At 31.9% G+C, this 17,199-nt stretch overlaps 1 protein-coding gene across 2 annotated transcripts; it reads left to right on the top strand.

Annotated features, from left to right (window-relative positions):
• Positions 1 to 574: 574 nt before the first annotated feature.
• On the top strand, positions 575 to 14,820 carry LOC143067175 (uncharacterized). 2 transcript variants are annotated; one of them, XM_076240268.1, is made up of 3 exons: positions 575 to 668; positions 10,878 to 10,960; positions 13,241 to 14,820. In XM_076240268.1, the coding sequence occupies exon 3, from the start codon at positions 13,242 to 13,244 to the stop codon at positions 14,244 to 14,246; it is 1,005 nt and encodes a 334-aa protein (XP_076096383.1). In that variant the 5' UTR covers positions 575 to 668; positions 10,878 to 10,960; position 13,241; the 3' UTR covers positions 14,247 to 14,820. The 2 variants fall into 2 exon arrangements, with proteins under 2 accessions (XP_076096383.1, XP_076096384.1); XM_076240269.1 differs by lacking the exon at positions 575 to 668 and adding an exon at positions 10,600 to 10,700.
• Positions 14,821 to 17,199: the final 2,379 nt, after the last annotated feature.

Genomic DNA, 17,199 nt, shown 5'->3' on the forward strand with positions numbered 1-17,199 from the left:
ATGCTTAAAACTATTGATTGTATCATTTTATAACGAGTTTAAGGATGTACTTAGGTGATCGAAGTTAAAATTAATAAATAAATCAAGAATTCAAAATTGATAGGTAAGGCTCAAAATAAGCTAAAAATATTGATAGGTAATGGAGCTCCTTTCGAGATATTTGATTCATATTTGATTTATAAAATATGGCGGGAAAAGGCTGACTCTGACTTTTACCTTATATTTGCTTGGTATTATTTGGGTCTCAAATCAAAAGAAAGAAAATCAAGAATCTGTTTTAATTTTGTTAAATGACCTTTTATGAGTTATTTAGTCTTATCAGAGACATATAATACGTCTCTGGTCTTATGTTAAAAGATGAGGGCATTTTTTTTTATAACTTTTAAAAATCGTATGGAAAAACACCAAGGATTTTGAATATTGACTCTTATTCCAAAACCTCACCGTACATCCTTAAGTCATTTTTTTTAAAACTGATTTTTTAAGTGTAAGCATTGAAATTAAATATTACACTTTGCATATTTTTAAAATGATTTCAATCTAATATTGGAATTGCATCTTCTTGGTCGGGACCAGCCAGAGTGAATATAGAGACATCTGCTGCTGTAACAAAAGATCAGTGAAGCGAGAAGACTGAAAGTGATCAAAAAGGCCTGATATATTTTTGTGTATGTAAAAGCTCCGTTTATATTTCAGTGGCACAATATAGCTACAACTTGAGAGTATCTAATTTTCTTTGTGCATCATCATTTTTTTTTCTAATTGTCACTCAGATAGGAAATGGGTGGATTGCACATTATTTATAATGCCGAACTTATTTACAAAACGATTTTACTTTCATATTATATAAGCAATAAATGCTGCATATTGGGTATTGACAATGTCCAAAACACTCACAGTCCCAGCGGACCCCCCCCCCCCCCCTGTATCCGTGCCTGGTGCTTATAAATACCATAAACAGATACATGGAATGGAGCCCTGGTCCACCTTTTGTGGGAAAAGTTGGTTGAATATACAGGGAATCACAAAAGCATGACCAGAGCGCTCCCTTCTTAGGTCAGTCATTGGTTTGGTGTCTCTTTGACACATTCCCCATTTCTATTGTATATTTTATTGTCCCTGTGTGTTAGTTGTCAAATGATCCAGAGGCAGAGGAATCCTTTAATGAATTTGTGAAATTTTTTGAAAGAGTTAAATAGTTTAAAATTTTAAATGTTTTGATTTTTTTTTTTAAATATTTATACTTAGAAATGACTTAATCATCAATATAAGCACTGGAGAAATATTTAAAAAGGAACTAATAAGGTTCAATGACACAGCTATTGTCCTTAGATTTTCATTGTCTACAAATATAATCTTAGTTCTGACGTTGTATAACTTGTAATTTTTTTTTATACAGTTTCCAAATTCATTTCTTTATATTTGATGCATGAAATATTAACAATATTAAGGGGTCCTACTAAAATGCGCCCGGGGAAAAGAAAAAGCGCCCGGGAGAGAACAAATAGCGCCCGGGGAAGAACAAATAGCGCCCGGGGAAAATATATAGATATTTTATTGGCATGAGCCAACTTTGTGTCGATGAAATAAGTTATGTACATTGATTTTTTTTTAAATTTTAGACAAGTAATTTGCAAATTCAGATAATAGACATTTATAATAAAGCACAAAAACAAGTATAAAATTGAGAAAGGAAATGGTGAATATGTCAAAGCGACAACCACCCGACCATAGAGCAAACAACAGCCGAAGGCAACCAATGGGTCTTCAATGTAGCGAGAATTCCCGCACCCGTAGGTGTCCTTCAGCTGGCCCCTAAAATATGCATAATAGTACAGTGATAATGGACGTCATACTAAACTCCGAATTATACACAAGAAACTAAAATTTAAAATCATACAAGACTAACAAAGGCCAGAGGCTCCTGACTTGGGACAGGCGCAAAATTGCGGCGGGGTTAAAGGCTCCTGAATGTTTCAATTTCTATAACAATAATATATGAATAAGACATGTTTTTCAAAAACAATATTATTATATATAAATAATTACATAAGTTGTATGTTTCATTATAATATTTTATTCTGATTGGCTAACTGCACATCACGTGTTATTCCGTAAGCAGTTGCATTGCTCAATACAACTTTTCATTCATGATAAAACGTGCTCCAACAATAAAGTGCACAGGTGAATTAAATAATAAAATATATAAAATTCGTGTTTTCATGATCATAGCTAAAAAATGTAATTATGAGTATTGAATGCTTCTTTTTGTAACTTTATAGGGTTGTAAAAGCGTTGACCGTGCATACATTTTTAGAATGAATTAGCGCTTCCGCGCTTCATACAAAATGTACTTCGGTCAACGCTTTTACACCCCAATAAATTTACAAAAAGAAGCATTCAATTCTTAAATGAAAAATGTAAAAACAACTTTAATTTCACAGATAAATATTTATCTAATCAAAATTAAAAGAGTTACACATAATAAATCAGCAAATAAAGCAGTCCTATACATGTACAGTAGTTAAATGAAGGGGGTAAAAAGCAGGAGTTTGGTTTAATTAAAAACTAAGCATTAAATTTCTGATAAGCATAGACAGTCAAAGTTTTAGTTTTATAAAAAGATATAAACTTAAAAAATTGTTAAAAAATATTATTTTATTTTCCCGGGCGCTAATTTTCCTTCCCCGGGCACTTTTTCTTTTCCCCGGGCGCTATTTCGTTTCCCGGGCACTTGCGGGCGCTTTTTAGTAGGACCGATATTAAGCAAGGGGATGATATTACATGTTAAAAAATGTGGGTGCTGAAAGTTTATGTTCAGTTAAAAAAGGTAATAAATTAGTACAAAATGTATGTCTGAAGTTGTCAAACTGAATTTTTGGTGGAAGAAGACTTCAAGTCTTCTGAAGGCCTATGGTGCCAACTTTAAAATCATTGAATCTCCGTATGCTGCATTCGTTTCTGTGTATAACAATTTCACAACAACTTCCGATTCCTGACACCGATTTTTACACATGATTAAGCATCTGAATCATTTAATTTGTAAATTAGGATTGAAAAACAATCAGTATCACTATCGTAAATATGTACCCTCTTATTTATGTAAATTATTAGATTTCATCTCATCTACATTGTACCTGAACGTCATTTGTTTACATGGAACTGGATGTTTTTACTGTAGAGTGTAGATATTTGTAGTACGCCTGCGTGGAATTGGTATCGGGACAACTCGCCCTGTTTACATGTTCGCCCTTGGTCTGTTTGTCCTGAGTTCTTTCGCCCGTATATTACAGTTGCCCTGTGTTTATTCTCTTTACTCTCATCAAGGACGTTTTATAATACGTCCTTGCATTTATTAAAAAATATTAATATTAAGGGTATCGTTAAAAAAACTCTAAAACATGATTTAGTGAAAATCATCTGTTCCTTGTAAGACAATCGTGTTCAGCCAATCAAATTCTGTGTTTTTCATGATCAATTAATAAGCCAATTAAAAACGTTTTCTCTGAAGATTATTCTAACAGGCTAGATTTTGAACTTGTGATGTTTGCTCTAGTTGTCAAATCGTGAAAATGGCATGTGAATATTCATCTGCAAGCAGGTTCTTACACAACTTAAGGATAAAAGCAAGGCTGATTGACAAAATTCAATGATGCAGTACTTCCATAAAGATAATAAATAGTATTTTTTTCACTATTTTTTGACATAATACTTGTTGCAATGCCAATGTACTATTCTTTTTTCACAAAGACCAACAAACCCCTTTTTTGGATTCGAGCGTCACTGATGAGTCTTTTGTAGACGAAACGCGCGTCTGCCGTATATACTAAATTTAGTCCTGGTATCTATGATGAGTTTTTTGTAATGTACTTCCAATGAGGGTTACCCCTCATTTGGAGTGTTGTTCACAACCTGGTTAAGGTCCATCTTTGTGCATAATTCAAAATTGGAAATTTCAACAAGCGTCTAATATTCTTACACAAGAAAATAAACCCTGCGGTCTGCTTGCTATATGTTTATCTTTTCTACCGATTCAATAACTAGAATCATGCAAACAGACTTAAGAAAAAGGCATGTAAGTTCATCATACAAATATGACACTTTTTCTAGACAATCCAGATCGTGCAAAATACTTCGCTAAAAATTGTAACCTTTAAAATTGTTGTTGCGCACAAAAACCCCTATGGGAACTTTCAAAAGTTGGTGGGTATGTAACAAGTCTTACTTTTTTTATGCCCCATTTATGGGCATTATGTTTTCTGGTCTGTCCGTCTGTCCTGCTTCAGGTTAAAGTTTATGGCTGAGTTAGTTTTTGATGAAGTTGAAATCCAATCAATTTGAAACTTAGTACACATGTGTTCCTTATGATATGATCTTTTTAATTTTTCTGCCAAATTAAAAATTTTACCTAATTTTCACAGTCCACTGAACATAGAAAATGATTGTACGGATGGGAAATCCATGTACTTATGACACATTCTTTGTGTTTGTTGAGATTCACTTGTTGTCGAGTATCGAGTTGCGAGTTAAGAAAATCGAGTTGCAAGTTAAGAAAGTCGAGTTGCGAGTTACGAAAGTCGAGTTGCGAGTTACAAAAGTCGAGTTGCGAGTTACAAAAGTCGAGTTTCGAGTTACAAAAGTCGAGTTGCGAGTTACGAAAGTCGAGTTGCGAGTTACGAAAGTCGAGTTGCGAGTTACAAAAGTCGAGTTGCGAGTTACAAAAGTCGAGTTGCAAGTTACAAAAGTCGAGTTGCGAGTTAAGAAAGTCGAGTTGCGAGTTACGAAAGTCGAGTTGCGAGTTACAAAAGTCGAGTTGCGAGTTACAAAAGTCGAGTTGCGAGTTACGAAAGTCGAGTTGCGAGTTACGAAAGTCGAGTAGCGAGTTACAAAAGTTGAGTTGCGAGTTAAGAAAATCGAGTTGCGAGTTAAGAAAGTCGAGTTGCTAGTTACAAAAGTCGAATTGCGTAAAAATGTGGAAACTAAAATATTTCAATTTTTTGGTGTAACTGATAACATTTCGGAATGATGATTTCTTATAGAATTGTATATAGTGTTGTTGATTATTTTTGTGGTTTGGACTCTATCTGAGTCTCTTGTAAAAATAAAATGGACTAGATAATCACTACGTTTAGTATTTTCTGAAGAAGCAGATAGCCTTTTGAAATACAGCAGATGGCTTGCATTTTAATTATTTTTAAATTTCATACATAGCACCGTCGTATTAAACGTAAAGGGACATAGCAACTAAACTATATTTCATATATGTAAAACACCCCTTCTGCAGATTTCGTTTAAAGTGGGCTTTTTGGGGCAGCTGCGGAGCCGGGCAATATTCGTTAGGGACCGCAAAATTTATTGTTTGTCAGTGACACTCAAAATTGAGGATGTTAAAATTATATATGTCTTATGCATTGGCTAGAAATGAAGGGGATATGATGGGCGTGAATAAAACCAGTTTAAACACGCCGCTTTTTTGTGTCTGACCAATTTCAGGACCCTTTAGCCTTTGTTGCTCTTGTATACATTTTAATTTTGGTTCATCTTTATATTTAGCAGCATAGAATGGCGTCTACATTCTTTATCTATCTATATTGTGTTTTGGGCCTGCTCAGGGCTCCCTCTAGGTGTGTGATTTTTCGCTGTGTTAATTTGTAGACCTAATGACCTTTGGTTGAATTGTATATTTTGATTTGGTTGCTGTCTTTTTGACTCATTCCCCATTTTTATTCTTTATTTTATAAATGTAGCTGTCAAAGATACTATTGTAAAAACTATATTTGCGCCATTTACAGGTAAGATTTAATTGGAAAGTATAAAATGATTATTGCTACATCGTGATTTCATACGTATTTTTTTAAAGTCAGTGGCAGATCCAGAAATTTTCATAAGTGGGGGCCCACTGACTGACCTAAGAGGGGGGCCGCTCCAGTCACGCTTCAGTGATTCCCTATATAAGCCAACACTTTTTTTTACCAAAAAGGGGGCCCCTGGCCCCGCCCCCTCCTAAATCCGCCTCTGAAAGTATTGGGTAACTTATTAAACTGAGTCACTTAGGTTTAAACTTGAGTTATATAGACGTGTTCACATGTTTGATATTGTCAATTATAAGTTATTTTAAACTTAATTAAATTAAACATCAACCCAACAATGTTAGATCTGTAAATTTGCTTTCGCAAATTTTTGGTTCTTCCCTCGCCGGGATTCGAACCCATGCTACTGTGATATCGTGACACCAAATCGCCTGCACTATATGTATATGTTATAGAGTAGAATTACTTGGATTGTAAGATGATGAAGTTCGCAATTTGAATATTGCTTATAGTGATTTTTTGTATAGCTCTCCCTTTCCATTCTTAAAAAGTCAATATACATTTTAAACCTAGATACTTATAATTGTAAACACATTCTATTATATCTTTTTCGCAATACAAATATTCTTTTAAAATTTTTCCAGGTTTGTTAAACATATTAACTTTGGTTTTAGATAGAGTGACCTCTAAACACTCGTGTTTGAAAGGCTTGCCTTGGAACTAGACAAAAAATAACAAGATCCTCTGCATACATGAGGCACTCAATTTTGCAGTCATTTATATCAACAGCAAAATTCTTGTATAAAAATCTTAAAAAGGTTGGGATTCAAAATATCCCCTTCGTTTACTTCAATTTGGGAATACAAATTAGAAGTAAGCACATTATCTATTTTCGCACATAATTCACTTTTATTATACATATCTGTCACGATTGCATGGAAATTACTACCTATGTTTGGCGGCAAAAACACACGTTTTTCAAAACGATGGATGTAATAATGAAAACGGAAAATATCGATCTTCAATCGGATTTAAAAAGTCTATATATATATATCGATGTAGTTTTAAAAAGATTAATCTTATTTGAATCGATCTTTTTTCAAGGTTTAAATGTTTAGATCGACCGCTTTTGTCAGGTGAATGTTAATATATATTCAGATATGAAAATAAATCTGTGCATGTTCGGCGTGTTTAAAAATGATGGATGGAATACGAAAAGTAAACATAGATTCGGCTATTTTTTTTATTATCTTCTAAATCAATAAGTTCTATTTGTTTGCTGCAAATCCTCATCTTCAAACGCATTGGCCGTTCGTTATTTAGCGATAGATATATAGTTTACACACATATCTTTGTTTAATGACTTGTGATGTACGATCCAAAATAATGATTAATAAGTCCATACGAAATTCCAATGAGCAATCTATTTTCTCAATGATTTTGCAATGTGTTATAGTTTGCGCGAGATGCAGAATTTCCTTTACTATTCTATTTTTAGGATTATTTGTTTACGAAAGGTAATTTATGGTCAGATCGGTTCTTTTTTTGTTGTAGTGTAAACGCATTGAATTAAATAAGATCAATCTCGTCCATTAAGGATACATTATTTTTTTTAAATGCTTCCAGAACTTAACTTATATTAGACACTAATAAATAAGTAACACATAAACTGTTTCAAATCCCACAATCACGGGAATAACTAAGTTCAGGTGCATGCATCGCAACTCGACTTTCCTAACTCGCAACTCGACTTTCCTAACTCGCAACTCGACTTTCGTAACTCGCAACTCGACTTTCGTAACTCGCAACTCGACTTTCGTAACTCGCAACTCGACTTTCGTAACTCGCAACTCGACTTTCGTAACTCGCAACTCGACTTTCGTAACTCGCAACTCGACTTTCGTAACTCGCAACTCGACTTTCGTAACTCGCAACTCGACTTTCGTAACTCGCAACTCGACTTTTGTAACTCGAAACTCGACTTGCTTAACTCGCAACTCGACTTTCTTAACTCGCAACTTGCAACTCGACGATAAGAAACCCTCGTGTTTGTTGAAGAAAAAAAATAAACTTAATATTTTATGCAAAGAGAGATAACACCATTTTTGCTTTGAGTTTTATCACTACTCATACTTAATCTCTCTCCTGTACGTTCATTGATTATATTCTGTCATGTTTTCCAACTACAATGTACATGTATATATATTCTTTTATAATGGTTATTTCTGTCATCCTTTTTTAAATTAAGACATTTCATTTTAAGCATATAACCATTTGTTTGCAAAAAATATGGAAACGTTTTGGCATGTCTGTTACTTAAAAACATATTTTGTCACTGTTGATTCATTTATTTTTGTGGGTACCAATATTCATGGCAAGAGAAAAAGGGATAGATATATGATTTTGTGGTTTGGCCAGAGTCTACAAGCAAGCCTAAAGAAGATGTGTATTTTGTTGAACACTTTATACTGTAAATATATATTGTTTACCTATATGTACATGTATACCAAGGAAATCCTTGAAAATTGGTATCCCACAAATAAAAATGAATTCACAGTATGTTTTTTCTTAATATTTGAAAAGATTCAGTAATTTATATGAATATTTGCTGTCTTTTGTTGAAAAAAACAAATCAAAATGTTTCCCTCATTGACGGACAGTGCCTCATTTAGTGAGCTAGATGTATGTGTACATGTATGTCTCGTCCAAGGAATTTGTTCCCAATTCTAAGTATGTTATGGTTGATCAGCTTGTTAAAAGATGCCTGAGGAGGCTTTCTACATTTAATATTTGTATTACATATATAATTTTGTTGGACATGTGTATGATTTGTCATCAATTTACTATTTTTGCAAACCTGAAGAATATATAGTGAATTGAATTTTTTGAGTTTACTATTTTTGTAACCCTGGAGAATATATAGTGAATTGAATTTTTTTAGTTTACTATTTTTGTAACCCTGGAGAATATATAGTGAATTGAATTTTTGAGTTGGATACCTTTTCCAGACTATCATTAATTGTCTCTTATATTTGGTAAGGTTGGAAAATTATATAGTTTGAAATGTTTATTATATTTTGCTGCTTTGAAGGTCTAGTTATACTGGATCTCCACATATAGAATTAATACTCAGTTATACACTAATATGATTGATATATTTGGATTTTTTCTGAACTTGTGTGTTTTTTTATAAAAATATTTATTATACTGTTAATGATGTTTCTGGAACAGATTGATGCATCAACAATTTGTTCAAGTTTTTATGTTTCGTAATAAGGCTTCTTTGGGAAATTGATGAATGTCAAGTCAATAATATTTTGTATACTACAAATACAGTTAAGTCTGCCTCATATCTTGACTAACATCTAGAAATTGATGGTGAGGGTTGGTTGAAAACAAAACTTTAAGACAAAAGATATGATTTCAGCTTCCTAATTGTGAGCTTTCCATTTCTATGTAGCAACATTCCAGCAACACCTGCATAGGAAGTATATATCTCCCAATTGATACCCTATTCCAGGGCTTTTATTTCCTATCATGATTTCCTTGATAGAGGATTGCTGCTCAGAAGGAAGCTATTAAACCAAGAGTTCCAAATGATGAAGTTGAAATCATCCCTTCGTAAATTTTACAGATGCCATCACAAGTTGGTTGACTGTTATGGAATAACCATTTCATAGATGATATTTGAAATGTTCCTTATGTCCTAACTACAATACCCTTCCCTTTTCACAAATGTTACCTACCGAATTAGATTATTTACCGGATTTGTAATAACATAAGCAACACCACAGGTGCCACATGTGGAGCAGGGTCTGCTTACCCTTCCAGAGCACCTAAGATCACCACCAGTTTTTGGTGGGGTTTGTGTTGCTTAGTCATTAGTTTTCTATGTTCTGTCTTCTGTACTATTATTTGTCTGTCTTTTTATTTTTTGGCCATGGTGTTGTTAGTTTATTCTAATCTATGAGTTTGACTATCCCTCTGGTATCTTTCATCCCTCTTTTGAATACCTGTATGAATATATAAATGTTTAACCAATTATTTTTTTCTTCACATTTTGTAGCTATGTCATGTAACATGTGTTAAACTGTGTTTTCTTCACATTTTGTAGCTATGTCATGTAACATGTGTTAAACTGTGTTTTCTTCACATTTTGTAGCTATGTCATGTAACATGTGTTAAACTGTGTTTTTATAAAGTGACTGGGTCAACTATTACAGCTGGTTTTGATTGCTTTATGGCAAAACAATATTCATGGAAATAACTTCTTTTAAGATGAAAAACTTATGTCACAGAATAAAATTGTTCTTACTCTTACATACAGAATTTATCATCTTTGTGTAACTTCAAAGATGGGTATGAATTTGGCACTCTCATAGAGTATATATATAAAAATAAGTCTGAATATAATGGACATTTCATTAAAATATGTTTTTCTTTTTCAACATGATTAAGATGACAGTATTAACACAGTCTTTGTTTAACTTGGATTGTTTGTCCAAAGTAACCTTTGAGAGTTCATACATTGATTTCACTAATTATTCCTACTTTTGTATTGTTACTCCTCCAACCTTTTCTTCAGTTATACTTGTTATAGACAGCTGGTTATAGACCTTGGAGGTACATCCCCCTCATTAGACATACAAAACTTATTTTTCACACTTGATAAAGTAATTGTACATATATAATCATAATGATTTTTATTTCACACAAAACAAATTGATTTACATAAAAATAGATTTAAACTGTTAATTGGTGAGTAAAACTAAATGTATGACATAAAACCAGATTGATTTAGTTCTGTATGTTATATTTATGTTACAGTGTAAGATAACTTTCTGCAACAGCAACACGTTTGTTGGTATGGAAAATTATAACAAATAACAGGTAACTTACATTTAAGTTTAACATCTAACAAGTGTAAAATAGAAGTAATGTAAATCTGTATATAAATAGCTATAGATTGATAATATAAGAATACTACAAACAGTATACAAATCATCTTTTTCAATAACAGTTCACTACACAACTCCTGACTTTTATTATTTCCTTTCTGTTTTGCAGGTATACCTTTTGATGTGTCCTTATTGTATGAGTGTATGAATAAATGGTATTTAAATGCAAGATACAGATAGATGTTAAAACTGGTAGGTTATTAAATAAATTTTCACAAAACTCTTTTGTATTTTGACTGTGTACCAGCACAAGAAGTGTCCTGATGTACGTGTACCAGCACAAGAAGTGTCCTGATGTAAACATATACTCTTATCATGTAAGTAGCTTTTATTAGGAACAGCTTTATAAACTATTACATGTAGCAATAGAATGGTGATACTTTTTAGTAGCTAAAAATATAAAATTCTCATACATTGTATGAAATTTACATTGTCTAGATGATGTACAGATAGACTGTAATATTTATATATGAGTGGTATATATGAATTCTTGTATGCATTATATATAATAGCCTATTATTTAAAGTTGGAATACAATACTGTATATTTATAGGAAATACATGTGCAAATGTATCATTTATGCTGACCTTATTACAATGGCTAAATATACACATCTAAATACTTTATAATAGCTTAGCTTTTTGGGGTAAGTGTTGAATTTTATATCATGCCTGTATAAATAGTTTTATATTGCATTTGTTAATATCACAAGTTATTGCATACATTGTATTACAATATGAGAATGTTGACTGGTTCTAAAAAGACCTGACAGCTTGCAATTGCCATGTACCCGGTAATAGTATTGGACCTAGTTTATATGAACCTAGTGATTTTTCATTCAGCTAATAAGATTCATGACTTCTTAATGTTAAAGTTACACAGACTGAATATTTTATGTACAATGAATTCCTTTCTATAAACACTTGGTAATATACATGTAGGTGATGATTTGGACATCTTAACAGAGGGATTAATGATTAGTGTTAATTTCTCTAATCTCACCACCTTCATTTAATTATTGTAATTTTGCATTAAAATGCAAAAAATAAAAGATTGCAGCAGAAAAGCATTGCTAATAATATTACAATGACTGTTATAGCTTGCTGTTGGTGACTGGTATAAAAACAGAGATATAACGACTGTTATAGCTTGCTGTTGGTGACTAATAATATTACAATGACTGTTATAGCTTGCTGTTGGTGATTGGTTTAAAACCATAAGTATAAGGAAAGCAGACATTATCAAAAACGTAACTTTGAATGAGGATATCTTAAATTGATATTTTAATGCAGATTTAATTATTATTCAAATATTCTTGCTACATCAAACACTTTATGTACCAGTCAAAATATCACTACAGTGCTAATTCCTTTGGCTTTTAAAATGTATTTAAATAGTTTTAAGATGTAGAACTAATACTTTTCCTCAAATAGAATATCATGCTTAAATGTTTTGTCATGGATATATATGTTGTTCAGTGATAGAGAGCATTCTGATTAGTTAATATATTTTGTTAATTGTTTTGTAAAACATGTATAAAATAAGATGAATCAAAGGGGACCACTTACAATAAGATAATACGAATGCAGTTGTATTATCATTAAGATATCTCATTTCCTTGGAGAATCTGAGATTATAAAGGCCATATGACATGGTTATGGTTCAATTTAATATTTTGAAAGTTTTATATGGGTTACATATTAAAAAAGTGTTGCCATTTAAATTTTGATCTTCTTGCAATGGAGAAACCCATAGTGTTTCTTCTTTTTGTTTTGGAGCCTTTATGACCCAGTGGTATAAGTAGTTATTCTAATGAGTTCGATCCAGGTGCGTGGCAGCAGATGAGGTTAACTCTGACCTTTATTGACTAGGATTCCCAGTTGAAGGTCACTAGTTTTTCTCTACCATGGTATAGCCAAGACTGGAATAAATGGTGTTCAACACCAACAGTCAAACAATCATCTTCCTCTTTTAGACCATAATAAAGTATGAAAGATGACTCATGGCTTTGACCTTCAAGGTGAAATAATAGATTTTTATTTGACTGCCCCAATGCCATATATATTCTTGTTTGCCATAACTAGACCTTTTCAATGCCACTAATTGTTTGTTCCATGGTGTCATTTCCCGTCCAGTTATAATAACAAATGGTTAAAAATCTCAAAAATGATTCACATCAATTCAAGTTTTAAATTTGATTAAATCAGCTATATATTGTACAAGTACATGTTATAATATGAATATTATTTTCAGACCATATGATCATGTGTTTTATTGATTATTAGTATATTCTGCAAACTGCAAGTCATTTAGCAAGAAGTTGTATTTAGATAAAATTATTTACTATGAGTAGTTTAGGAAATGAAACGTGAATTACATGGTGACACTAAATTCAAGTGTTTGGAGTGGTAAAATTAGTCTCTGTCAACTATAGCTTCAGAGGTTTATCATATCTTATATTTATATTTTCAGAATGTCATACTTGAGAAAAATCATGCAGTCCACAATACAGAAACGACATATTTTGATAGCTATATTGATCTTGGTTGTACTGATTGTAATATTACAATTTGCTGGTCCACACTATTGTAAATACATTGACATAAAGAAGAAGATAGAATACATCTGTATTGAAGATCCAGATACTCAAAATAAAACAGGACTAGAAGATGTCAAACCTTTACCTCTAGTTTATCAAAACAACTACTTTATAGATAAAAGTTCAGGTGGAAAAGTTCATGCCAAAAAGTTTTACAGACCATCAACAAGAAATGATTTAAACTTTACTCCAGCTGAAAAGAGCCGCATACATTCATGCATTAACAATTTCAAAAGTGATTGGAAGAAGGGCCAAAGTGATTTCTGGGATGGAGATGAACAGTATATAAGACGCACCCATCACAAATATCTCATTCCTGGGGACAATGTTATGATTGAAGTAGGGGGAAATGTTGGCGAGGATGCTCAGTACTACTTAGACACTTACAAGCCAAAGCATTATATCATGTTAGAACCTTTAAAATTGTTATACCGAAAACTTCAACAACGATTTAAAAATTACACAAATGCTATCACATATAATGTTGGACTTGGTAAAAGAAATGAAAAATTTATGATCAAAATGGAAGGTAACATTGGGGATGCTTCTTCACCATTTTTTGGTTCCGGCGAAGGAACCTGTTCTCTCAAGGTTATAAATGCAATTGACTTTTTCAGTGCACTTGGTGTTGGTAACTTCATGGTTGATCTAATTACCATAAACTGTGAGGGTTGTGAATATGATTTGTTAGAGACAATTTTATCCACCGACCTTGTGTATCACTTTAAACATATTCAATTTGGTACTCATCCAACGCTGAAAAATCTTGCCGATCCTGTCAGAAGATATTGCCAAATACAAGAAAGGTTGAGTAGGACCCACAAGTTAACATATCAATATAAGTTTACATGGGAAACCTGGAAATTAAAAGATATTTAGTTCATGTACATTCCATTGTTAGAGTTGTCTTACATTTATTCATGTCAGCATTTATATGATGATCATTTTTTTTGAATTTTAGTTTCATTATACATATATAACCAATCTGTGAATCTTGTGTGTTTTTAATTATCAGTCTGTATAACAATCATATAAACATCATGTTTGAGGCGTAACAAGCCAACAGACATTTAATTTTGTTATTCCTCTTTCTGTTTGTAACTGTAAGGTACACACCATGATAAAGGAAATTGTTCATCTGATATTGCCCCATCATGTAAGAAAATGAAAGTCATGAATAATTGCACTAGAGATTATTGAGTTATTTCCCTTTACAGAATTGTCATAGGGCATGTCATTTATTATAGATTTCCTACCAACAGAGATTAAAGTAGAGATAAATAGGAGCTTTTAATGTGTCAAAAATGTATATATATAATAATATAATTTGTATGCTTTCCACCTTGAAATAACCTGTTTTGTATCTTTTACGTGGTGTGGTACTTACTCATTAATGTAACACTCCTTTTAAAGTCAAACCTTTTTAATTTTTCTTTGAAGATATTTGTTTAAATCTTTTTTATACTTACATGTATCCATTGATTCATATTTTACATTTCATTTTAAGATAAATGGAAATAGCTTTTATAACCTAGTCACACTAGATTACCTTCAGATCATTTTTCAAGATGCATTAAGTACCTGTTGATCTTTATTAAATGATATGAAGACATTCACAAGTATGACCTGGTCATGTTTATAAATAATTGGTTGTATTTTTCTGTTGGTCATAATAATGTCCATCTGATTTTCAGTTTACAAATTTTACTGTTTTCATGGCATTATTGTTAGTGCAATCAGGGACATACAAGTACAACTTTTATTTGTTTTAATGTTTTATGTTTCATCATACTGTTGTCATGGTTATATTTAATGTTTACAAATCAGTCAGCTCTTACAGATTTTAGCATTAAAGGTTATATTTTTTCATAATTTGTTGTAGGTTTTACTGTTTGTCTTGCATTAACTTTGTTGTAGGTTTTACTGTTTGTCTTGCATTAATTTTGTTGTAGGTTTTACTGTTTGTCTTGCATTAATTTTATTGTAGGTTTTACTGTTTGTCATGCATTTATTTTGTTGTAAATTGACTGAGACATTATAAATACAACATGTGTGTGCATAAAATTGCTTAAATTTCATAGATCAGAAGGTCGTGACTCATAAGCACGTATTCTTAGTTAAGTTATATGTTTGAATATTTGTATGGATATATATTTGTATGTTTTATCTGACCTTATTTTGTTTATTTAAACAATGAAACTACTTGTGTATTATAAAACACACATTATTTAGTAGAAGGGGAAACTGTTTAATTCAAAATAATAGGGATAAAGACTGCACAAAAATATACTAGGTTACCAGCTATATGCCAAGATCATTTATTATATAACTGTTAGTTGATCATGTTGATTAAAACCTATTAAGTCAATTTATTGACGGCACCTCACCACCTAAAAAAATGTATTTTCATTTTTAATAGAGATGTTATTCCCATAAAGAAAAATATCAAGAGTTATCCACCCTCCCATACCATTTTTACCTATAATAGCCCTAAAGTCATCTTTTTTATACAACCGCAAACATTTTTGGTCGTATATTGGTATCACGTTGGCATCGTTCGAAGGCATTTGATTTTCGCTCTCTAACTTTAGTAAAAGTGAATAGAAATCCATGAAATTTAAACACAAGGTTTATGATTATAAAAAGAAGGTTGGGATTGATTTTGGGAGTTTTGGTCCCAACGAAATTAGGGGCTTAAAGGGTCCAAATTAAAACTTTGTTTGATTTCATTAAAAAATGAATTATTGGGGTTTTTGATATATGCCAGATCAAACCGTGTATTCAGATTCTTAATTTTTGATCCTGTTTTCAAATTGGTCTATATTAAGGTCCAAAGGGTTCAAAATTAAACTTAGCTTGATTTTAACAAAAATTGAATTCTTGGGGTTCTTTGATATGCTGAATCTAAACATGTACTTAGATTTTTGATAATGGGCCCAGTTTTCAAGTTGGTCCAAATCGGGGTCCAAAATTATTATATTAAGTATTGTGCAATAGCAAGAAATTTTCAATTGCACAGTATTCCGCAATAGCAAGAAATCTTCAATTGCACAGTTTTGTGCAATAGCAAGAAATCTTCAATTGCACAATATTGCCCGATAGCAAGAAATTTTCAATTGCACAGTGTTGCGTAATAGCAAAAAATATTCAATTTCACAGTATTGTCCCGTTTTCAAATTGGTCTACATTAAGGTCCAAAGGGTCAAAAATTAAACTTTGTTTGATTTCACCAAAATTAGAATATATGGGGTTCTTCAAAATGCTAAATCTAACCATGTATTTAGATTATTAATATTTGGGCCCAGTTATCAAATTGGTCCACATTGAGGTCTAAAGGGTCTAAAATTGAACATTATTTGATTTCATCAAAAATTGAATTCTTGCGGTTCTATGATATGCTGAATCTAACCATGTATTTAGATTTTGGATATTGAACTATAATAGGTAAATGTCCAATTTAAAATTTTTAAGTTTTTAAGTTTAAGTTCTTAGACCACATTCATTTTGTGTCAGAAACCTATGTTGTGTCAACTATTTAATCACAATTCAAAATCAGAGCTGTATCAAGCTTAAATTTTGTGTCCATACTTGCCCCAACTGTTGAGGGTTCAACCTCTGCGGTCATATAAAGCTGTGCCCTGTGGAGCATCTGGTTTAGTATTTAAGATCACAATACAATGTGGAGTATATATTAGGGGATGATTTTGAAGGTAGTATATATAATATCTTTTTTGTTACGGCTTTTGTATGCATTTAAGGTTAAGATATTTGCCATACTTTCTAACCATGATATGAAATTAGACAATGCAACAACTTCTTCTCAAATAGGAAA

Source organism: Mytilus galloprovincialis, chromosome 3, assembly GCF_965363235.1.
Source record: "Mytilus galloprovincialis chromosome 3, xbMytGall1.hap1.1, whole genome shotgun sequence".
Classification (NCBI taxonomy): Eukaryota; Metazoa; Mollusca; class Bivalvia; order Mytilida; family Mytilidae; genus Mytilus; species Mytilus galloprovincialis.